We start from the raw sequence: 25,146 nt of genomic DNA, 5'->3' as shown, positions 1-25,146 counted from the left end.
TATTCAGAAAGAGTTTCCACTCAAATTAAAATATGAGGTATAGCACTCCATGTTCTTATAGAGATGTGATTATCTAAACGGCTATTCTAATCATATTAACGGCTATTATAATCGTAAGTTATTCAAGATTCAAGATTATTTTAATAGCCATAGTATGCAAACGTGTTACAAATAAGGAATTTGTCTTTGTGTAGTAGGTATGCAGCGCAGCGATCACAGCAATACAAAACATGAAGTCGACAGAAAGACAATCTTCAAATGATAAATTATAAAGTGTCAAGTAACAGACCTAGCAGATACCGTCATCTATGCAACAGAGATATGTAGCCCATGACTGTTCTCATCCAAACCCCACAACTCTAACCCCACACCCCACTGCCAACCCTCCACTTCCTCTCCCCGCATCCCCCACATGATGCCCCAGATACCATGTGTGTACAACACTAGATGGGTATGGTGAGGCATGATAAAAGAAGTGATCATGTTAAAGTAGAAAAACAAGGATGTACATAGACTGTACATACAAACCATACATGTAGATAAACATTTAAATATAAATACATTCCTCCACACATACATTTATTCTGTGTGTTTACCTAGGAGGATTATTCCTATCTAAGGCATATCTGTCCTTTCTTACAGTGTCCCAGAGGGGGTTGGGGTAGGTGCATTAGAGGAGGGGGTTGGTAGGTGCATTAGAAAGGCCTTCATTCGTGCAGTAAGCTGTTCTAAAGGCAACTTTCTATAAGCCTCATAGAGGCATCGTGTCACATATCCATTCATCTCTCCAGACACACGTTCTACTTGCATCGGAAATCTGTCGCCAAGCTGAATAAGTGCTCCATGTGTCCACTGTGGGACAGATAGACTTCACTGCATGTGTCCACTATGGGACAGATAGACTTCACTGCATGTGTCCACTATGGGACAGATAGACTTCACTGCATGTGTCCACTGTGGGACAGATAGACTTCACTGCATGTGTCCACTATGGGACAGATAGACTTCACTGCATGTGTCCACTATGGGACAGATAGACTTCACTGCATGTGTCCACTGTGGGACAGATAGACTTCACTGCATGTGTCCACTGTGGGACAGATAGACTTCACTGCATGTGTCCACTATGGGACAGATAGACTTCACTGCATGTGTCCACTGTGGGACAGATAGACTTCACTGCATGTGTCCACTATGGGACAGATAGACTTCACTGCATGTGTCCACTATGGGACAGATAGACTTCACTGCATGTGTCCACTATGGGACAGATAGACTTCACTCCATGTGTCCACTATGGGACAGATAGACTTCACTCCATGTGTCCACTATGGGACAGATAGACTTCACTGCATGTGTCCACTATGGGACAGATAGACTTCACTCCATGTGTCCACTATGGGACAGATAGACTTCACTCCATGTGTCCACTATGGGACAGATAGACTTCACTGCATGTGTCCACTGTGGGACAGATAGACTTCACTCCATGTGTCCACTATGGGACAGATAGACTTCACTCCATGTGTCCACTATGGGACAGATAGACTTCACTCCATGTGTCCACTGTGGGACAGATAGACTTCACTGCATGTGTCCACTGTGGGACAGATAGACTTCACTCCATGTGTCCACTATGGGACAGATAGACTTCACTCCATGTGTCCACTATGGGACAGATAGACTTCACTCCATGTGTCCACTGTGGGACAGATAGACTTCACTGCATGTGTCCACTGTGGGACAGATAGACTTCACTCCATGTGTCCACTATGGGACAGATATACTTCACTGCATGTGTCCACTGTGGGACAGATAGACTTCACTGCATGTGTCCACTGTGGGACAGATAGACTTCACTGCATGTGTCCACTGTGGGACAGATAGACTTCACTCCATGTGTCCGCTGTGGGACAGATAGACTTCACTCCATGTGTCCACTGTGGGACAGATAGACTTCACTGCATGTGTCCACTGTGGGACAGATAGACTTCACTGCATGTGTCCACTGTGGGACAGATAGACTTCACTGCATGTGTCCACTGTGGGACAGATAGACTTCACTGCATGTGTCCACTGTGGGACAGATAGACTTCACTGCATGTGTCCACTGTGGGACAGATAGACTTCACTCCATGTGTCCACTCTGGGACAGATAGACTTCACTGCATGTGTACACTGTGGGACAGATAGACTTCACTGCATGTGTCCACTGTGGGACAGATAGACTTCACTCCATGTGTCCACTCTGGGACAGATAGACTTCACTGCATGTGTCCACTGTGGGACAGATAGACTTCACTGCATGTGTCCACTGTGGGACAGATAGACTTCACTGCATGTGTCCACTGTGGGACAGATAGACTTCACTCCATGTGTCCGCTGTGGGACAGATAGACTTCACTCCATGTGTCCACTGTGGGACAGATAGACTTCACTGCATGTGTCCACTGTGGGACAGATAGACTTCACTGCATGTGTCCACTGTGGGACAGATAGACTTCACTGCATGTGTCCACTGTGGGACAGATAGACTTCACTGCATGTGTCCACTGTGGGACAGATAGACTTCACTGCATGTGTCCACTGTGTGACTGTTGAGGAAGAGGAGTTTGTTCATATCTCAGTTGTAGGCTCTCCTTATTTGTTTGATTATTGTACCTGCTCTATTAAAAACAGTTGTATTTATATATCATACACTGTATATATAATATACATATATATAATATAATATATATATATATGTAATATACACGAGGCGTTTTGGACTCGGTGGCTTGGGCTTGGTCAATGCTTTATGTTGTTTGCCACTTTCCGTCTTATAGATTCGTCTGCCCCTAGTGGCCACGCTGTAAAACAGTTCTATCAACAAGTCCTCTTTCTTTCATTAGTTTGCACTGGCACCCACACCCTGTTACATGAGCATGGAAAGTAACATACTTGTAACTTTCTCAAAAGTTCATTTTCACTTTGATTGAGTGCTCTTTATGGAGTAATTGTACTTGTAGTTGAGTCCAGATGTTCAGTACTCTGCCCACTGAACATGTTGGATCAGACAGCAGCAGCAGAGCGCTCTGCGGCTCGCCTATTTCTGTCTTGTTTTTGTTGCTGCGCTTGTTTGTCTCACTGGGTGTGTTACACACGCACGCACATCTCTGTGTGTGTGTGTGTGTGTGTGTGTGTGTGTGTGTCTGTATGACCACACCCCGTGTCCATACAGAGGGTAAAGGTTGGGTTGTTCAGTGCACATATTGATTGGCTGCTTGGTTTATGATGTCACATGGTTCCAAATGTGACCTCTGCATGGTCTGAAGGTGTGTGTGTGTGTGTGTGTGTGTGTGTGTGTGTGTGTGTGTGTGTGTGTGTGTGTGTGTGTTTGGTGCCACTAGTAATAGTAGTACTATTACTACAGTAGCAGTAATTTAAATAGTGTTGCTTTCTCAAACTAACTGGAACTGATGCGACACACACACACACACACACACACACACACACACACACACACACACACACACACACCTGGCTTACGTTCAGCCTCACAGCTGATTGGCCGGCTGAGTGCGCTCTGCCACAAAGCCACTTCCTGGTTTGATGATTGACAGCTCATTCCGCTTGGGGGCGGATCAAGAGCTTTTACACACACTGTGGTTAAGGAGAGAGCCGTGTGTGTGTGTGTGTGTGTGTGTGTGTGTGTGTGTGTGTGTGTGTGTGTGTGTTTCTTATTGCATGACAGGACAACATTCCAGCCTGGGTGGGTGTGGCAGAGAGGGAGAGAGAAAGAGAGAGAGACAGAAAGACACAGAGAGAGACACAGTCAATGAGAGAGACAGAGGGAGAGAGACACAGAGGGAGAGAAATGGCATGAGGGGGACATAGAGAGAGAGAGAGATAGGGGAGGAGGAAGAGACAGAGAGAGCAAGCGAGAGACAGAGAGAAAGAGGGAGTGAGAGAGACAGAAAGAGAGAGAGACAGAGAGAGGGAGACACCATACGATATTAAATACTTTATTAATCCCCCGGGGGGGCAAACTGAGTGCCAGCATACATAGGACAGACTGACAGAGTGTCACATACATATAGATAGGACAGAAAGACAGAGTGTCACATACATATAGATAGGACAGAAAGACAGAGTGTCACATACATATAGATAGGACAGACAGACAGAGTCACATACATATAGATAGGACAGACAGACAGTGTCACATACATATAGATAGGACAGACAGACAGAGTGTCACATACATATAGATAGGACAGACAGACAGAGTGTCACATACATATAGATAGGACAGACAGACAGAGTGTCACATACATATAGATAGGACATACAGACAGAGTGTCACATACATATAGATAGGACATACAGACAGAGTCACATACATATAGATAGGACAGACAGACAGAGTGTCACATACATATAGATAGGACAGACAGAGTCACATACATATAGATAGGACAGACAGACAGAGTCACATACATATAGATAGGACAGACAGACAGAGTGTCACATACATATAGATAGGACAGACAGACAGAGTGTCACATACATATAGATAGGACAGACAGACAGAGTGTCACATACATATAGATAGGACAGACAGACAGTGTCACATACATATAGATAGGACAGACAGACAGAGTGTCACATACATATAGATAGGACAGACAGACAGAGTGTCACATACATATAGATAGGACAGACAGAGTGTCACATACATATAGATAGGACAGACAGACAGTGTCACATACATATAGATAGGACAGACAGACAGAGTGTCACATACATATAGATAGGACAGACAGACAGAGTGTCACATACATATAGATAGGACAGACAGACAGAGTGTCACATACATATAGGACATACAGACAGAGTCACATACATATAGATAGGACAGACAGACAGAGTGTCACATACATATAGATAGGACAGACAGACAGAGTGTCACATACATATAGATAGGACAGACAGACAGAGTCACATACATATAGATAGGACAGACAGAGTGTCACATACATATAGATAGGACAGACAGACAGAGTGTCACATACATATAGATAGGACAGACAGAGAGTGTCACATACATATAGATAGGACAGACAGACAGAGTGTCACATACATATAGATAGGACAGACAGACAGAGTCACATACATATAGATAGGACAGACAGACAGAGTCACATACATATAGATAGGACAGACAGACAGAGTGTCACATACATATAGATAGGACAGACAGACAGTGTCACGTACATATAGATAGGACAGACAGAGTGTCACATACATATAGATAGGACAGACAGACAGAGTCACATACATATAGATAGGACAGACAGACAGAGTCACATACATATAGATAGGACAGACAGACAGAGTGTCACATACATATAGATAGGACAGACAGACAGTGTCACATACATATAGATATGACAGACAGACAGAGTGTCACATACATATAGATAGGACAGACAGACAGAGCATACATATAGATAGGACAGACAGACAGAGTGTCACATACATATAGATAGGACAGACAGACAGTGTCACATACATATAGATAGGACAGACAGACAGAGTCACATACATATAGATAGGACAGACAGAGTGTCACATACATATAGATAGGACAGACAGACAGTGTCACGTACATATAGATAGGACAGACAGACAGAGTCACATACATATAGATAGGACAGACAGAGTGTCACATACATATAGATAGGACAGACAGAGTGTCACATACATATAGATAGGACAGACAGAGTGTCACATACATATAGATAGGACAGACAGAGTGTCACATACATATAGATAGGACAGACAGAGTGTCACATACATATAGATAGGACAGACAGAGTGTCACATACATATAGATAGGACAGACAGACAGTGTCACGTACATATAGATAGGACAGACAGACAGAGTGTCACATACATATAGATAGGACAGACAGACAGTGTCACATACATATAGATAGGACAGACAGACAGAGTCACATACATATAGATAGGACAGACAGAGTGTCACATACATATAGATAGGACAGACAGACAGTGTCACGTACATATAGATAGGACAGACAGACAGAGTGTCACATACATATAGATAGGACAGACAGACAATGCTACAACAATAGAACAGGCTATACATGTCTCAAGCAGTAGAACAAAAAGAACAGTCCGCAGTAGGCTACAGTGCAGCAACATCATTAACAACAACAGTCAATAATGACTAATCAATAATGATTAAAAAAGCTCACTGCAGCAGGTACAAAGGACTTTCTAAATGTGTCAGAAGAGCACCTAGGCATAACAAGCCGATTACTGCAGCAGGTACAAAGGACTTTCTAAATGTGTCAGAAGAGCACCTAGGCATAACAAGCCGATCACTGCAGCAGCTCTTCAGCTCACTAAAAACAGCATGATCCTCCTGAGCTTCCTACACAGGATGGTTTCGAGAGTCAGGCATCAAGCCAATGATGGATCCAGAATTCCTGATCACTTTATTGATCTTGTTTCTGTCATCAGTTCTTAAGCCGCTCCCCCAACAGACAACAGCATCAAATAACACACTTTGCTCAAATGCTTTGGTAAAAGACATGAAGGAGTGACCTGCTAACATTAAAAGACTGGAGCTTCCTAAGAAAGAACAGACTGGACTGGACCCTTTTAAAGATGGCACTGGAGTTCCCTCTCCAGTCTCCTTACTTATAGGAGGGGACTACCTCTATGGCCTCACCTTTGATCAAAACAGGAGGTCCTTATAGGAGGGGACTACCTCTATGGCCTCACCTTTGATAAAAACAGGAGTAACTGCAGCCTTTTTCCTTCTAAGATCTATAATAAGCTCTTTGGTCTTGCTTATGTTTAAAATAAGGTGGTTGTCTTCACACCATTGCACAAATCGATCTACCTTTTGTTGGTATGCTAGGTGGTTGTCTTTGTTGATGTACAGGAGCCAACAAGTGCAGAGTCATCAGAAAGGGAGGTGGCAGCATATGCTGGACTGAGCCTGCAGTTGGAGTTCAGATTCAGATTCAGATTCTTTTTTATTTGACACACTTGACAGGGTGATACAGTACATCATAAGTGTAGACAAATAAAGTGTGCAAAAAGGGGACCCCGAGGAAGCTTACAGAGCTTTTGGTGGAGACCCACAAAAAACATACATTGCAAGAATCCTATGCAAGTATCCTGTACAAAGAAACGATGTAGGACAAATACACAAACAAAACAGAGACAAACAAAAGGGGACTGGCCTAATACCCCTAACAGCAGATAGGTACGAGACGAGACATAACAGGACAAGACAATATCCCAATCAACTAAATTAAACATAAGTGGCTAGTAGTTGCTTCTTAAGTATTTTTTTTAATGAGGGCGGGGGGGGGGAATCTCATTTTCATTTTTTCCCGTTGTCTTTATTTTTGTTTTTGCTCCAAGTGAAATGTTTTATGGTCGGTCACTCACGATTGATTCAGTAGGTCACGGGTTGGCCTGGTTGATTGATTCAGTAGGTCACGGGTTGATTCAGTAGGTCACGGGTTGATTCAGTAGGTCACGGGTTGATTCAGTAGGTCACAGGTTGATTCAGTAGGTCACAGGTTGATTCAGTAGGTCACGGGTTGATTCAGTAGGTCACAGGTTGATTCAGTAGGTCACAGGTTGATTCAGTAGGTCACGGGTTGATTCAGTAGGTCACGGGTTGATCCAGTAGGTCACGGGTTGGCCTGGTTGATTGATTCAGTAGGTCACGGGTTGGCCTGGTTGATTGATTCAGTAGGTCACGGGTTGATTCAGTAGGTCACAGGTTGATTCAGTAGGTCACAGGTTGATTCAGTAGGTCACGGGTTGATTCAGTAGGTCACGGGTTGATTCAGTAGGTCACGGGTTGATTCAGTAGGTCACGGGTTGATTCAGTAGGTCACGGGTTGATTCAGTAGGTCACGGGTTGATTCAGTAGGTCACGGGTTGATTCAGTAGGTCACGCGTTGATTCAGTAGGTCACGGGTTGATTCAGTAGGTCACGGGTTGATTCAGTAGGTCACGCGTTGATTCAGTAGGTCACGGGTTGATTCAGTAGGTCACGGGTTGATTCAGTAGGTCACGGGTTGATTCAGTAGGTCACGGGTTGATTCAGTAGGTCACAGATTGATTCAGTAGGTCACGGGTTGGCCTGGTTGGTTCCAGCCTTAGAACTCATTATAAAAGGATTTTTCAAACTGTCTGTGGAGTAAATGAATGGGACGGTCACTTCTGGGGCAGGAGATGTTATGTGACTGTTCAGCTCTAGAGCCATCCTGACAGTAAGTACGGGTCAGGAAACCTCACCCCATTGAACGAGTCAGCTTATTTGTGTCAGATAACCTGTCTGTTGCTGGCAAAGCTTTACAATACGTGGAGAAGGATGAGGCTTCAGATGGATATCCAAAAGGAGACTGGAGCACACGGATCAAGTGTATAGAGGTTTCTTTATTGACTAACGTTTCGACAAGTGTGTCTTCATCAGAGTCATATACGGCAATGACATTTTGTCTGTTAAATAACCTCCCCACAATTCAAGCTTCCATATTTCTGTGACAGCTGAACCGCTAGCTGTCACTTTCTGCAACCAGTTCGGCTCCGCCCACAAAATACATAATCACTGTTTCCAAACATATAAGAGGTCTATAGTGAGAAGAGAAATGGAGAGAAAACAGTGCCTTGGGGGACGCCAGTGTTCATAATGGTCTCTGATAACTCGCCACCAATTCTCACATAGTGTGTGATGTCAGGTAGTCAAGGTAGTAGAGAGAGTTTGTTTAGTTTATTAGGATCCCTAGTATTAGCTGCAGCAAATGCTACAGTACAGCTATTCTTACTGGGCTCCGGCACATCAAATGCTACAGGACATAAGACGTAGGTACAGTATATTTACATAACATACAACATATCAACATAGCAAGATAGAGAGAGGGGGGAGAGAGAGGGAGGGAGAAGGAGAAGAGTGCCGTGGGTCATGGCTGCACATTCCAACATGCCGCCTCACTCACTCACACACACACACACACACACACACACACACACACAGAGACACACACACACACACACACACACACACTCACACACACACACACACACACACACACACACACACACACACACACACACACACACACACACACACAGACACACACACACACACACACACACACACACACACACACCAGGTGTGTATTACCTGGTGAGGGGTTGGCCCTGTCCCTGACTGCATGTTCATTTAACTCTTTGTAGTCCAGTTCAGACCCGCTGACAGGTCACATGACTAACTGTGGTCATGAGCTTCTGTGTGTGTGTGTCTCTCTCTCTCTGTGTGTGTGTGTGTGTCTCTCTGTGTGTGTGTGTGTGTGTGTGTGTCTCTGTGTGTGTGTGTGTGTGTGTGTGTGTCTCTCTCTCTGTGTGTGTGTGTTGTGTGTGTGTGTGTGTGTTGTGTGTGTGTGTGTGTGTGTGTGTGTGTGTGTGTGTGTGTGTGTGTGTGTGTGTGTGTTTGTGTGTGTGTGTGCTGCGTCATGCTGTAGTGGTTGAGCTTGTGTGTGTGTGTGTGTGTGCGTGCGGTCAGGCTGTCTGTGAGCTTGTGTGTGTGTGTGTGTGCGTGCGGTCAGGCTGTCTGTGAGCTTCTGTCAAGCTGCTCGTTCTCAGTAGTGTTCTCAGTGAGCACAAAATAACCTGATAACTGATAATAATCAGGTAACGTTTACATGCACTAAATAACAGGAAGTCACCTCAAAGTGTGTGAGTGGACATTGAGATTGAGCTATGCACTGAATACAACCAGTGGTGTATAAAGTACTCGAAATCCATACTTGAGTAAAAGTATAGATACTTTACCAGAAAATGACTTGGGTAAAAGTCAAAGTCACCCATTAAAATATTGAGTAAAAGTCTTAAAGTAGCTAATATTTTCTGTACTCAAGTATCAAATGTATTTTTTTTATATTAAATGTACTAAAAGTTAAAAGTATTAAAGTAAAAGTACAAGTAAATCCTGTTTATAAAAAAGCAAGCGGTCCGGATTGTCAGAATGTTTAGCTTCATTGTGAGTTTGCTTACATATTTATCTTATAGTCTGCCATTTGAACTGACTGCAGGTTTTGGCACAAGTGCCTGCTAGGCTGTCATGGCGATGAGATACTGTATCTCCATCAAGGGGAAATATATAATAATCATCATCATCGTCATCATCATCATTATCACCATCCATCATGGACATCTCCTCCATATAGTTAATATGCCTGGATATTGTCACGGCCAAATAAACAGTTAATCAATGTTAATCAACTGTATAGAAATTGAAACTGACGTTACCTTTCTGAAACACATGACATTATTTGGGCTTGTGACAAAATAGCGACAGTTACACCAGACTAGCAACGGAAATACCACAATTTACTTTCAGCATAAAATGCTTCTCACCTTTGGAGAAAAATCAAAATACTTGTTTTGATGTTAAGATTACATAGGCATTAAACGTGGCTGTAAAGCATTACTCAAGATGAATATTAAGATTTTATTATTTTATTATGAAATCCCTAAGCAGAAGACCTATACTTTTATGTTCTGGCTGCGTGGATGCTTGACCAATTTGGAGCTTACCTCAAGAGACGCTTGTTTTCTTGTTTTCTGGTGGCATATTCCCTCGTTTTGGTTCCATTGGACACAATTTAAGACAATGTAAAGTAATAAACCGTGGGATTTCAGCCTGTGGAAACTTGTAACATGGATGAAAAGACTTGGGAAGCACTGATGGTAAGCGATTGGCAAACGCAACTTGCAACACAAGCACTGATTCGCTAGCCAGGCTACTGATTCACCACAACACCAGCTGTTTGTTTATTTTATAGTAACGAGTAACGAAGATGCTTTTGGGAAATGTATCAGAGTAAAAGTATAGATTTTATTACGAAAATGTAGTGGAGTAAAAGTGAAAGTTGAAAGAAAAATAAATGCTCAAGTAAAGTACGCTACAGATAGGCTACTCAAAAAAATACTTAAGTACAGTAGACTAACAAAGTCATTTGTACTTCGTTACTTTACACCACTGAATACAACTGATGATTCAGCAGAAAGCTAGGTGTGTTTATTAGATTTCTCATAATCTGATAAGGGCCTTTATCTGATAAAGGATATGGGTTTATGCTGTTTACACGAGCGCTTGAATAATCTGGTAATAGCCTACTAGGAATCTGATAATAATGTGTTAAAAGGCACTCATAAACATAAGGGATCATGTTGGTCATTATTGGAAGATAATTGGAAGATAATCCCACACTTCAGTGCCTGATCAGCCTGAAGGGGCTTATTTTCTAATAAGGACTGGCTTGCTGAACATTATCCCACTTATTAAACGGCTACTTACTAAAGACAACAATTAAGCTCAATTTATGCTTTGTCTGCCGACACTTTTGGAACGGTCGCCGACAGAAATGAGGACTTGAGTCGACACTTTCAAGTGTCGGCGAGCAGTGTCTGCTACCTGGTGAAATGTCTAGTGTCGCTGACTACGCCACAAGTCTGATTGGCTATATAGACGGCACGCGCTTGACTTCCTTGTTTTGGTTGGGGTCCACCCGCTAGTTTTCGCTCGATTGAAATGAATGAACGTGTCCCCGCTATTTTTATCAGCCTGTCCTTGATGTATGACTTCGTGAAAATCACAAAGAACACTGTGACCAATTCCCCAGAGAGAGAGAGGAGGTGAGTTGTGTGGTTGTGTGCTGTTTATATGCGGCTGCAGCCAAGTAGCTACGTTACATCTTGCCTCCGAGGTGGTTTCACTGTGCATTTCGTTCCCTCTCTTCTCCGGCCCGGCCACATCTACGCGTCGTTTGACGCGGGGCTGACGCTGCTGCCCATCCACTTTGTATTGGAACATGCTGCTCGACGCCTCGCAAAGCATGCTGGGAGACCAAGCGACGCGTAGCAGGCTTGTGAAGCGACAGTGGGCAACAGAGGGGGCGGGGTGGAATTCGACAAAGTACAAAGCTAGCCAATTGAGCTCGTCCTAGGACCTATCCTACCCTTCCTGTCCTCTTCCACTTCCTCTCTAACACCAATTTTCAAAGAAGCAAAGTAAATCTAGCAGCAGCTAGCTTGGGAGCTAGCTGCTGCTTCCGGATTTCCACACCCACCAAGCGTCAAGCGTCCATAGAGCCAAGCGTCAGCCCGGGTCAAATGACGCGTAGATGTGGCTCCACCGTGTATTGGAACATGCTGCTCGACGCCTCGCAAAGCATGCTGGGAGACCAGACGACGCGTGCAGCATGTTCCAATACAAAGTGGATGGGCAGCAGCGTCAGCCCCGCGTCAAACGACGCGTAGATGTGGCTGGGCCGTTGGCTGTCTGCAGCTGCTTCACATCTACGCGACGTTTGACGCGGGCTGACGCTGCTGCCCATCCACTTTGTATTGGAACATGCTGCTCGACGCCTCGCAAAGCATGCTGGGAGACCAGACGACGCGTAGCAGGCTTGCGAAGCGACAGTGGGCGACAGAGGGGGCGGGGTGGAGTTTGACAAAGTACAAAGCTAGCCAATTGAGCTCGTCCTAGGACCTACCCTACCCTTCCTGTCCTCTTCCACTTCCTCTCTAACACCAATTTTCAAAGAAGCAAAGTAAATCTAGCAGCAGCTAGCTCCCAAGCTGATCCAAGTTGAAAGAAGAGGTGCCACTTTGACCACCATTTCAACATGGATCACCAAATTCTGACCTTGTTATTTGTGATTCAAAGCATTATGGTGGTACAGCGTCTTCTTCTTCTTCTTCTTTGCCTTGGCCGTAGGTGTAGTTGCTGCCCTCTCAATGTGGACTCCAGTACTACACATTGAGGCAGGCGCATGCCCAGTGTACGTGAAGCGTCATGTACCATGTAGCCTGCTGCTCTGTGTAGACTGGAAGGCTTGAGCTGTGGTCATGAAGATGCAGCCTTCTCATCACAGTGTCAACAAAAGAGTCTTTGTGTTTCTTAGTCCTCTGAGGTGGAACTCGATATCTTCTACCTGAAGGTAGAGAGGTCCAGTCAGGCTCTCCTTACCACTTTGTGAGGGTACAGGTCAGAGAGCTGTGTTTGGTGCTCCAGTAACTTTACTGACCACTCTGACAAACACCCCCCACATCCACAGACATAGAGGGAGGGCTGGATCATGCCGGCCAAAACAGAGTGCCAAAGTTACGCCCTCTTCCGGTTTCGTCGTGGGACCTGAGATATTTCATTCCCCATTCATTTTCACAGACATTTGAAAAAGAGTTGCACTTGGTCAAACCAAGCGATTCAGCTACAGTACACTACAGTTATACTACTGTATGTTCAGAATCACCTTCTTCTTTTGTTTTGGCAGGAGGACGAGTCACGATGGGTCAAAACACGGAAGTCAAACTTCCTGGAGCCTCTGCATTGATGTGTGTGTGTGTGTGTGTGTGTGTGTATATATACATACATACATATATATATATATATATATATATATATATATATATATATATATATATATATATATATATATATATATATATATATATATATTAGCTGCAGCCAGCATAGCTGGGCAGCAGCTCTGTAAATCACTCGGTTGATCAGTCGTTCCACACAACAGATGTTGGTCCTCAGTGATCACAGACATAGCATAGTCACATAAAAACATGTAAAAGTGCCTTAAAACTGAATATCTAGGCTAATTATAGTCCCTTTTGAGCCATGTCTTTAGGCTGGACTTGAATCTATCAGCACTGTTCACTATTTTCAGGTCACTGGGCAGACTGTTCCAAAAGACAGCTGCAGAATATAAAAATGACTCCTTCCCCATACAACTCCTGAATCTGACTGGCACAAAGTCAGTTGAGCTACGTCTAATGACAATAATCAATGTCACAAATCACTTGTGCACAGAGCCACTGTGACATGTCAACTCTGACTGGCTAGCGATTTGCGCTTTATTTTATTTTTCTCAATACAAAAATGTTTAGTACATTTTCAGTGTAATTTTCTTTAATACAATAAAAAACGTGAAACGTGAACGTGAAATGCCAAGACTTCAAAGTTTTGCTTTGCTGATCCAGTGTGTGTGTGTGTGTGTGTGTGTGTGTGTGTGTGTGTGTGTGTGTGTGTGTGTGTGTGTGTGTGTGCTATTGTTCCTTTACAAAGACAGGAACACACACGCACACATACATACATACATTACATACATACATACATACGCACGCGCGTGCATGCACACACACACACACACACACACACACACACACACACACACACACACACACACACACACACACACACACACACACACACACACACACACACACACACACACAGAGTGGTACAGTATTCTAGTTAAGTGACCCCTCCTTCAAATTTAGAACATGGTGTGTTGTGTGTGTGTGTGTGTGTGTGTGTGTGTGTGTGTGTGTGTGTTGTGTGTGTGTGTGTGTGTGTGTGTGTGTGTTGTGTGTGTGTGTGTGTGTGTGTGTTGTGTGTGTGTGTGTGTGTGTGTGTTGTGTGTGTGTGTGTGTGTGTGTGTGGGTGGATGTGTGTGTCTTCTGTGTTGGTGTGTGTGAGAGAGACAGAGTGTGTTTGTGGATGTGGGTTTGTGTGTGTGCGGGTGTGTGTGTGTCAGAACAATAGCAGGAGGCAGACTCCAGGCAGGCTGTTTGGAGAGGGAAGCGTCTGCTCTTCCTGTCTCATCAAGTCCCGCCCACCAGACAGGAAGCCCCACCCACCATGTAGGCTAGTGTAAACTCCGCCTCTCCAGGATGCCTTCACACACACACGCACGCACGCGCGCACACACACACACACACACACACACACACACACACACACACACACACACATACAGCAGTCATGTGTGTGTGTGTGTGTGTGTGTGTGTGTGTGTGTGTGTGTGTGTGTGTGTGAACCTCCTACCATCCAAATTTAGCAGTCTGTTCCCTCCTCGCTCATTTTCTCACCACCTCAGTCAACCAGCCATGTAGTCAGCCATGTGTGTGCCGGTGCACGTGTCTGTGTGTGTGTGTGTGTGTGTGTGTGTGTGTGTGTGTGTGTGTGTGTGTGTGCATGCATGCGTGTGTGTCTGTGTGTTTCAGTCAACCAGCCATGCGGTCAGCCATGTGTGTGTGTGTGTGTGTGTGTGTGTGTGTGCAGATGTGTGTGTGTGTGTTTCAGTCAACCAGCCGTGCAGTCAGTGTGCGTGTGTGTGTCTGTGTGCGCATGTGTGTGTGTGTGTTTCAGTCAACCAGCCATGCAGTCAGCCATGTGTGTGTGTGTGTGTGTGTGTGTGTATGTGTTACTAGCTGACTACTTAGCACAGTTAGCAATGTTATGTTATGATGCGTTTATGGTCCAGCTATGAATGGAATCTAGATCAGAAGGTGGATCAGCGACGTTAGTCTGATATCCAATATTATTTTAATTACGTCATGTGTGTGCGCGCGCACACGCGCGTGTGTGTGTGTGTGTGCGTGTGTGTGCACATGTGTGTGTGTGTGTGTGTGTGTGTGCGTGTGTGTGTCTGTGTGTGTGCGCACGCGTGCGTGTGTGTGTGTGGTTCACATCGTATTTAGTGTTCCAGTTTTTTGTCCAACTTGTTCTGACAAGATGAATCATAGATAGAAGACATAGCTGTCATTCCTCTTTCTCTCTCTCTCTCTGCCAGTGTCTCTCTCTCTCTCTGTCTTTCTGCAGTGTCTGTCAGAGGGAGAGAGAGCGAGAGAGACATGGATTTGAACAGTGTGACCTGAGAGGCATAAAACTAATAATATTAACTTTTCTAATCTAGATAATGTCATCTAAAATGTACAGTGGTTCCCAACCTTAGGGTCGTGACCCGTAACCTTAGGGTCGTGACCCGTAACCTTAGGGTCGTGACCTTAGGGTCGTGACCCGTAACCTTAGGGTCGTGACCCGTAACCGTCGTGACCTTAGGGTCGTGACCCGTAAGTGGGGTCACCTGGAATTCAAATAGGGTCGCCTGCATTTTTTTTTTTTTTTTTACACCACACACAATTTAATACTACCGAAGATGATTATGGTCACTTGCGATTTTATTTAATTCAATTTTTTAGTTCTGAGTTTAAGTGATAATCTCTAAGATTTCAGCTTTGTTCTCTTGCGTGACACTAATTGCAGGTGACGTCCAAACAGTGTTGCATTATGTGACATTACTAATGTCACATAATGTCACTATATACTGCAAAGGATCCATCAAAGGACCATAGCCTCAATCAACATGTGAGTGACTCTTATCTTATTTTTATTTTTTAGATGAAAACCTTTTAGATTATAACTTTAAATCAGGATTCTGAGATTAAAGTCAGAATTCTCAAATTAAAGTCAGAATTCTGCGGGGGGAAAGAAGCATACTATGTGACATCACTGACGATGTCACTGATGACATCATCGATGGTGTACTGGAATTTGAAATGTCCCGGCTCCCTAGATTTTTGCGACGTCAAATTAGGGTCACGAGCCAAAAAAGGTTGGGAACCTCACTTCTAGTACATTCTGTTAATCCAGTTTAATGAATGTAATCCAGGTTATTTAGATGACCTCCTCTGTATGTTTGTTCTGTCTCCAGGAGGGCTGCTGAGCACATCTGACCTTTGACCCCTCACCTTCACTCTGACCCCGTCTGCCTCTCTGAGGGGCGGGGCCTCTGGGGGCCGGGGTCGCCGCCGTAGCGATGACCTCCTCCCTGTTAGGCGGAGGTAAGGCTTTTTCATCCATTAACCTTAGCAGTATAGTTGTAGTAGTAGCAGCAGAGACAAATAGCCCCGGCCCCCAGATCTATTCATCTGTCATTCATGTTTTAGAGCCCTCATAAATAACATGATATATGACATAGTTGATCAGAAATGCAACAATTTGCACAACAACAATTTCTCTGTGTGCTATAGAAGGAAGACACATCAGTCTCATCACAGCGTTCACATTTTGCATTGGGGCTAGACTTTGGGGACAGTTGTATTGAAGTGAATGGGGCAGGCATGGAAGCCCCACTATAAACCCTCAAAACACCCTGTGTTGTTTCACCTTTGATTGAAAAATGCTTAATTGCTTCACAGATTGCAAAATTTGAATGCTGTGATGTGAGTGTTTGTAGTTGCGTTCTCCCCTGTAAAGCTTTGTTCACACAGAGATATTTATTTTTCTCTCTGTCGCTCGATTCAACCCTTTGGAATCGCTCTGTTTAAATCGCTCGTCAACTGGCACAATAATTGACGGACATCTGGGGGCTATAACGTTACGCAATGTCATGCTATTTGTCCACTACGAGCCACCGTAGTTGTTTACAAGCTAAGCCTATCAGCGTGCTCCTAATGCGAGCTCTATACCGGTAGTACAGACTTCACTTCATGTCAGCTGTCAGCCTGTCAATCAGCTGTCAATGCGGTTTGTTGCCACACAATAAACCAGCGGTTGGTGCCATGGCCCCCCTGTGACCCTCTGTGGCCAGCTGATCGATAATACAAATGTGTCGGGTTCTCCACACCTGCGAAAGGTATAAAGGGAGTGAGAGAGGGAATCTGATTGGTTTGATTGTTGTTAACGCACCGAGAATAGCAGAGTGCTTGGCGACGCCTCCAAATTGCGCTGTGCCGTGCAGTAAAAGCCGCGCAAGCGCTAATTAGCGCTTTTGCGAAGATAGGGCCCCCTGTCTTGTTCTTATATGCTCTATTTTATGATAAGCACTTTGCAATTGTCTCTATGCATGAAATGTGCTCTACAAATAAACCTGCCTTGCCTATCATTGTCATATAGAATAGAATAGAATGGAATAGAATAGAATACTATTGATCCCCGGAGGGGAATTGAATCGTCATAGCAACCAAGACACACAGATGACAAAAACATTAAAAAAAACAACACACACCCAAGAGTCTATGATGGCTAAAATGGCTAAAAAGCAGCAAGACTAGATAAATGCAGATCTAAATACTTGACAAGTTCAAACTAATAATACAATTGATTGATCCACAGACAGTTTAATGCCTGGCAAAGGCATTATCATGAACATTATAATGTTGACGGTGTCAGTTGTTGCTACTCATCATACTGATTGTTGTGGTCAGGTTTGGGCTTGGTGCTGGTGGAGTTTCAGTATGAGTACCAGGGTCGGGATGGGGTGCTGGTGTCCATCAAACCCAATGAGCGCTACGTCCTGCTGGCCAAGACCAACGACCACTGGTGGCAGGTGCGGAGCGACCAGAGCACCAAGCCCTTCTACATCCCTGCCAAGTACGTGAAGGAGCTGCCGGGTGATGTCCCCTCGCCGCTGGCCTTCAGCGCCCCGCCCAGCCCTGAACCCGTGGCCGCCGTGCCCGCCCCCATACCCGTGCCTGTCCCGGTTCCAGTTCCAGTCCCAAAGAGTTCAGACCGGCTCGAGGAGCCCGCTGGTATCAGCAATCACAGGTATGATCTTCTCGCTCTTTTTTCCCCACCCCTATGTTTTTTTTGGCACCTACCTACCACCTGTATCTACTCCTTCATACTGCATTCAAACACCTACCTACCACCTGTATCTACTCCTTCATACTGCATTCAAACACCTACCTACCACCTGTATCTACTCCTTCATACTGCATTCAAACACCTACCTACCACCTGTATCTACTCCTTCATACTGCATTCAAACACCTACCTACCACCTGTATCTACTCCTTCATACTGCATTCAAAACTCCATCCAAACATTCAGATGTTCATCGTGTTTAGGACATGCATGCTTGGATTCAACTTTAAGATGTTTTATACTTTTAAAGCTATTCTACATTTTTCTACTTTAATTTTACAATGAGAGTCAATGTGCGGAATGTTCAAACTCAAACTACTCCTTCAAACTTGACTGTAAACAGGTCACCATTTTTAGTACTTTATCACTCTTAAGCCACTTTCAGATATGGACTCAGGTCTCAGGATTATCTCAGGGTAGCTCAGGAAAATCATTCCCTGGGCATCACCTGGGCACACATCACCTGGACTTACCCTTTGGTTTCCAAGGAATCAAGGTCACGTGACTAGCGTCACCGTGCCCAGGGTGATGCACAAGGGTACCATGCACGTTAATATCCAATGCACAAAGTGACGGTATTTGATACCCTCGGACGTCGCCCCGGTGAGAATGGGTTGTTAGATTTTTGTGATATTACCGTTTGTTTGACTCCACTCAATTTCCACACATTTTTCCAGATCCGTCCCAGTTCCCGTTCCTGTCCCAAAGAGTTTGGACCGGCCCGAGGAGCCCGGTGGCGGCATCAGGACCAAGCCAGGGGATGAGGTGACGATCCGGCTGCGGTCAGACGCGGCGGGCCACCGCAAGACGGAGAACCGCATGTCCACGTTTGGCGTGCTGCTGGAGTTCCACGACCCCTCGCCGTTGGTGATGCCGGCCCAACGGCGGCCCAGCGCCGCTCCCAGCGCTCCCCCGGACACAGAACCCTCTGCCGCCACCAACATGGCCGACAGAAAGAGGTTTGTCTCTTCCGGTAAACCTCTCTCTCTGGATGAGCGGGAGAAGCATCGAGTCCCCAGCTTCAGCCCGGCGGACCCCCTCACCGCGTCACGCCCCCTGACCCAACCTATACCCGTGGAGACGCCCGTGGTTCCCGCCACCCAGCCCATACCCGTGGAGACACCGGTGGTTCCCCTGACCCAGCCCATACCCGTGGAGACACCGGTGGTTCCTGTTGTCCCGACCGCTACTGCCCCAACAGACCTCAGCACCTCCTCAGAGGCCTCCACGGGACAGCGAGGGGAGCCTGAGTCTCCTATAGAGCAGGAGGACGACGAGGAGGTGCAGGAGGAGTCGAGTGTGGAGGAAAGCAGCCAGGAGGAAGAGGAGGTAGAGTCCAGCCACATCTACGAGTCGATCCAGGACATGAACCTGGACCTGAGCGCTCTGTCAGCTGAGCGAGCAGCTGAGCCTGCTTCACCTGCCGCACAGGTAACTCACCACTGTGTGTATCTTTGCAAATGTCACGGCAACCTAATGCGTATGGCACACCAATTAAACATTCTACACCAAACACAGACAAACACAGATGTTTGTTTGGTGCCATGGCTGTCTGTCCTTGTTTGGAGATGTTTGGTGTGCCATGGTTGTCTGTCCTTGTTTGGAGATGTTTGTTTGGTGCCATGGCTGTCTGTCCTTGTTTGGAGATGTTTGTTTGGTGCCATGGCTGTCTGTCCTTGTTTGGAGATGTGTGGTTACATTCCACATGTTCAATTCTTGTTTGTCTGTGTTTAGCCCATCGCTTGGTGTGCCATGGGGGTTAAGCTCTCGGCATCAATATTTACCATTAAGGCACTCGTTCGTCTAGAGCCTGTTGGTGTGCCCTACAATGCATCATCGATAGATTCCGCCGCCCACATTGACCAGCCAATCAGGCATCTCGGAGTATGGGTCACTACCATAAATATGGTAAGTAACAGGCCATGCAACTGCAAATGGCTGTGAAACAGGTAATTTGGCAGGGCACTTATTGCTACTGTGTTCTGCTGTGCCACTGGTTAACGCTTCGCATGCCAGAGGTGGCATGCACCCATGCCCTAGGTTGCTGACCCCTGTTCTAGGGGGACCCTGGCTGAACCCCACCTTGCGAACCACTGATTAAAAAAACAAAAACATATTCCATCTGTACAAATTTATTATCATGTCTATGTTTTCAGATTATGTCTAGCAGACTATATCTTATCTTCTTCTCCTTCTTCTTCTTCTTCTTCTTCTTGTGTTTCTTCTTGTGAGATCACCTGGATGCACTGTCTGGCAGACAAGTTCCCCGTTTCAACAAAAACTTTCATTTTTATGTTATTTTTTATCCAGGAGAATGAAACTTGTTTCGGGGCATTTTCTTGGTCAAAGTGAAATTGTCTTGGAGAAGGTTCCTTGTTTCCAGATGTTCTTCCTTGGTTTATGATGATTTCTTGACAGAAGTCATATTGGCGTGAATCAAGTGAAATCAGCAGATTATAACAGATAATTTGACAAAACATATAATGAAAATAATCCGCAATAATCGAGATACGAGATATAAACATTTCACATTTGTGGCGCCCATAGAGGCAGAATTTCCCTAGACTGTGTGTGAAGCTCATACACATGCACCAAGGTTTTGGTTCAAATCGCTTAAGCCAATTTTGAGTGTTTATGTAAAATTGAAGTGTCTAAAAATGTATCATTTCAAAACAGATTTATCAATCAAAATGTCCTTGATAACCTTAGATCAGCTTAGTCCGTAGATGATGAAACAAGTTTTGGGACAATGGTTTCTGATGAGTTGTCACAATACAATTTTGAGGAAATTTAGGAAAGTTTGAGCAGCAAAGATGCAAATGCGTTGAGAGATTAAAATGATTAAATCATTTTGATTATAAGCCAAGCTGTTTTTGACGTAATTGCAAAAACTTAACCTTAATTGTTACAGAGGTCAATGAGTGTAATTTTATGTGCCTGAGTAGTGGGTGTAATTTTCAACCCACCTGCCAATTTTGGTGAGTTTTGGTCTTATAGTTTTTGCCACACAAACACTTTTAAAAGAAAGAAAGAAAGAAAGAAAGAAAGAAAGAAAGAAAGAAAGAAAGAAAGAAAGAAAGAAAGAAAGAAAGAGGGCTATAAAGCTGTTTGGATCATGGTAATGTCAGTGGCAGAGTGGAAGCTGCTGTCTCTGTTTGGATCATGGTAATGTCAGTGGCAGAGTGGAAGCTGCTGTCTCTGTTTGGATCATGGTAATGTCAGTGGCAGAGTGGAAGCTGCTGTCTCTGTTTGGATCATGGTAATGTCAGTGGCAGAGTGGAAGCTGCTGTCTCTGTTTGGATCATGGTAATGTCAGTGGCAGAGTGGAAGCTGCTGTCTCTGTTTGGATCATGGTAATGTCAGTGGCAGAGTGGAAGCTGCTGTCTCTGTTTGGATCATGGTAATGTCAGTGGCAGAGTGGAAGCTGCTGTCTCTGTTTGGATCATGGTAATGTCAGTGGCAGAGTGGAAGCTGCTGTCTCTGTTTGGATCATGGTAATGTCAGTGGCAGAGTGGAAGCTGCTGTCTCTGTTTGGATCATGGTAATGTCAGTGGCAGAGTGGAAGCTGCTGTCTCTGAAGCAGCCGTCCTCTTTACCTGACCCAGGTCAGGGAGATCACTTTCTACTGCTCAGCCAATCATCACGCAGCCCTGAGCTGGGGCAGCCGAGCAGGACCAGAGCTGGAAGGAAAACCTGCAGGAAAGAAAGGAGTGGACTGCCTGTGAAACTGGACTAGACTGCAGGAGTGGACTGCCTGTGAAACTGGACTAGACTACAGGAGCGGACTGACTGTGAAACTCTGGGCTGGATTAAAGGACTGGACTGCCTGTGAAACTCTGGGCTGTACTACAGGACCAGACTGCCTGTGAAACTCTGAGCTGGATTGCAGGAGTGGACTGTCTGCAAAACTCTGGGCTGGACTTCAGGAGTGGACTGCCTGTGACATTAAATTCCAAAGTAAAAGTGCAAATACTCATCTAAACATGTAAGTGGATGGGTGCTTCTTTCTCATGTAAGTGGATGGGTGCTTCTTTCTCATGTAAGTAGATGGGTGCTTCTTTCTCATGTAAGTAGATGGGTGCTTCTTTCTCATGTAAGTAGATGGGTGCTTCTTTCTCATGTAAGTAGATGGGTGCTTCTTTCTCATGTAAGTAGATGGGTGCTTCTTTCTCATGTAAGTGGATGGGTGCTTCTTTCTCATGTAAGTAGATGGGTGCTTCTTTCTCATGTAAGTAGATGGGTGCTTCTTTCTCATGTAAGTGGATGGGTGCTTCTTTCTCATGTAAGTAGATGGGTGCTTCTTTCTCATGTAAGTAGATGGGTGCTTCTTTCTCATGTAAGTGGATGGGTGCTTCTTTCTCATGTAAGTAGATGGGTGCTTCTTTCTCATGTAAGTAGATGGGTGCTTCTTTCTCATGTAAGTAGATGGGTGCTTCTTTCTCATGTAAGTGGATGGGTGCTTCTTTCTCATGTAAGTAGATGGGTGCTTCTTTCTCATGTAAGTAGATGGGTGCTTCTTTCTCATGTAAGTGGATGGGTGCTTCTTTCTCATGTAAGTAGATGGGTGCTTCTTTCTCATGTAAGTGGATGGGTGCTTCTTTCTCATGTAAGTGGATGGGTGCTTCTTTCTCATGTAAGTAGATGGGTGCTTCTTTCTCATGTAAGTGGATGGGTGCTTCTTTCTCATGTAAGTGGATGGGTGCTTCTTTCTCATGTAAGTGGATGGGTGCTTCTTTCTCATGTAAGTGGATGGGAATTTGTTTTTCTGGCCAAGCTTGGCCACCATGTTCAGTTTGCTTCCCAGCCCATGCTGTTTCTGGAGGCTTGGGAGGAAGCGGTCGCTCCACACAGGCCCAGGTTAGCCTGGTGATGACATCACAGCAGGATGTGATGACATCACAGCAGGATGTGATGACATCACAGCAGGATGTGAGCTGGGTTCAGGGCCGGCCGGACAGGAAACACTGCCAGGGTGTGTGTGTGTCTGTGTGTGTGTGTGTGTGTGTGTGTGTGGTGCATGCATGTGTGTGTGCGTGCGTGTGTGCGCGCACGTGGGTGTGTGTACGTGCGTGTGTCTGTGTGCATGCGTGTAGCTTCCCAGCGCCCCCTGTAGGCTGAAACACAAGAAGAGAGTGAACTGATCTGCTCCCCGAGTAACGTGACACCTCAGTGTGTGTGTACAGTGTGTGTGTGTGTGTGTGTGTGTGTGTGCGTGCAGGGCAGCTCAGAACAGGACAGTCTGGTTTGTAACTGAGAACTAAAAACTGTCCCACATGTCAGCTGTGTGTGTGTGTGTGTGTGTGTGTGTGTGTGTGTGTGTGTGTGTGTGTGTGTGTGCGCGTGTGCGTGCGTGCGTGCGTGCGTGTGCGCAGGTGTGTGCGTGTGTGCGTGCATGCGTGCGGGCGTGTGCGCAGGTGTGTGTGTGTGCGTGCGTGTGTGTGCGTGTGTGCGTGCGTGTGCGCAGCTGTGTGTGTGTGTGTGTGCGTGCGTGTGCGCAGCTGTGTGTGTGTGTGTGTGTGTGTGTGCATGTGTGTGTGTGTGTGTCTGGTATACCGTTTCCTCTTAACGCCTCAACACACCTGTCTCTCTCTGGACCTGATGGAAGATGGTGTGTTGCTGTTGAACTGAACTTTAGGGGAGGCTGATCAGGGTGAAAACAGCTACTAGCCAGGTAATGTAAACCTCGAGCCTGAGCACAGGGGACGGCCCGGGGAGGAGACCCAGGAAAGTGTCTGACTTCACATCAGCACAGGAGACGGGGCTTACAGAGAGAGAAAGAGAGAGAGAGATAGACAGAGAGAGAGAGAGAGAGAGATAGACAGAGAGAGAAAGAGAGAGAGAGATAGACAGAGAGAGAGAGAGAGAGAGATAGACAGAGAGAGAGAGAGAGAGAGAGAGAGAGAGAGAGAGAGAGAGAGAGATAGACAGAGAGAGAAAGAGAGAGAGAGATAGACAGAGAGAGAGAGAGAGAGAGATAGACAGAGAGAGAGAGAGATAGACAGAGAGAGAGAGAGAGAGAGAGATAGACAGAGAGAGAGAGAGAGAGAGATAGACAGAGAGAGAGAGAGAGAGAGAGATAGACAGAGAGAGAGAGAGAGAGAGATAGACAGAGAGAGAGAGAGAGAGAGAGAGATAAGCTGCTGTCAGTCAGGAAAACACTTTGGACAGATCAGTTAGGAAAACAGAAGATGGGAGAGGTTGAGAAAGAGACAAAGGGAGAGAGAGGGACAACCAGAGAGAGAGAGACATAGACAGAGAGAGAGAGAGAGAGAGAGAGAGAGACAGAGAGCCTGAGCCTGCATGGGTAAGTCCTGAAGTATTTCCTACCGTAACTATTGGAGTCAGTCTTGTACGGAAGCCCATGAGGAGAGGACATGTGTGTGTTCATACATGTTCTGTTAGCATGTAGCATGTCTGTAGGATGATCCATGTAACTGGCAGAACTTTGTGTAGCATTACTAATTAGCATTACTGACTAACTCATGTGTAGCTCCTGGTATGTTCCCATGATGCTTCTTCACATGCTACATAACTCATGTGTAGCTCCTGGTATGTTCCCATGATGCTTCTTCACATGCTACATAACTCATGTGTAGCTCCTG

At 45.3% G+C, this 25,146-nt stretch overlaps 1 protein-coding gene across 3 annotated transcripts in view; it reads left to right on the top strand.

Moving 5' to 3' along the window:
* LOC310788122 (rho GTPase-activating protein 27-like) overlaps window positions 1-25,146 on the top strand; it is a 78,570-nt gene that overhangs the window by 1,857 nt on the left and 51,567 nt on the right. For all 3 annotated transcript variants that reach the window (XM_083649628.1, XM_083649627.1, XM_083649626.1), the window contains exons 2-4: window positions 16,611-16,740; window positions 18,106-18,445; window positions 19,222-19,975. In XM_083649628.1, coding sequence (XP_083505754.1) covers window positions 16,716-16,740; window positions 18,106-18,445; window positions 19,222-19,975 — 1,119 coding nt within the window. In that variant the 5' untranslated portion in view covers window positions 16,611-16,715. The remainder of the gene's footprint in view (window positions 1-16,610; window positions 16,741-18,105; window positions 18,446-19,221; window positions 19,976-25,146) is intronic.

The sequence above is a fragment of the Poromitra crassiceps genome, assembly GCF_964638095.1.
Source record: "Poromitra crassiceps genome assembly, chromosome: 13".
NCBI lineage: Eukaryota > Metazoa > Chordata > Actinopteri > Beryciformes > Melamphaidae > Poromitra > Poromitra crassiceps.
The sequence above is the reverse complement of the archived record's forward strand: the minus strand, read 5'-3'. Positions and strand labels throughout refer to the sequence as shown.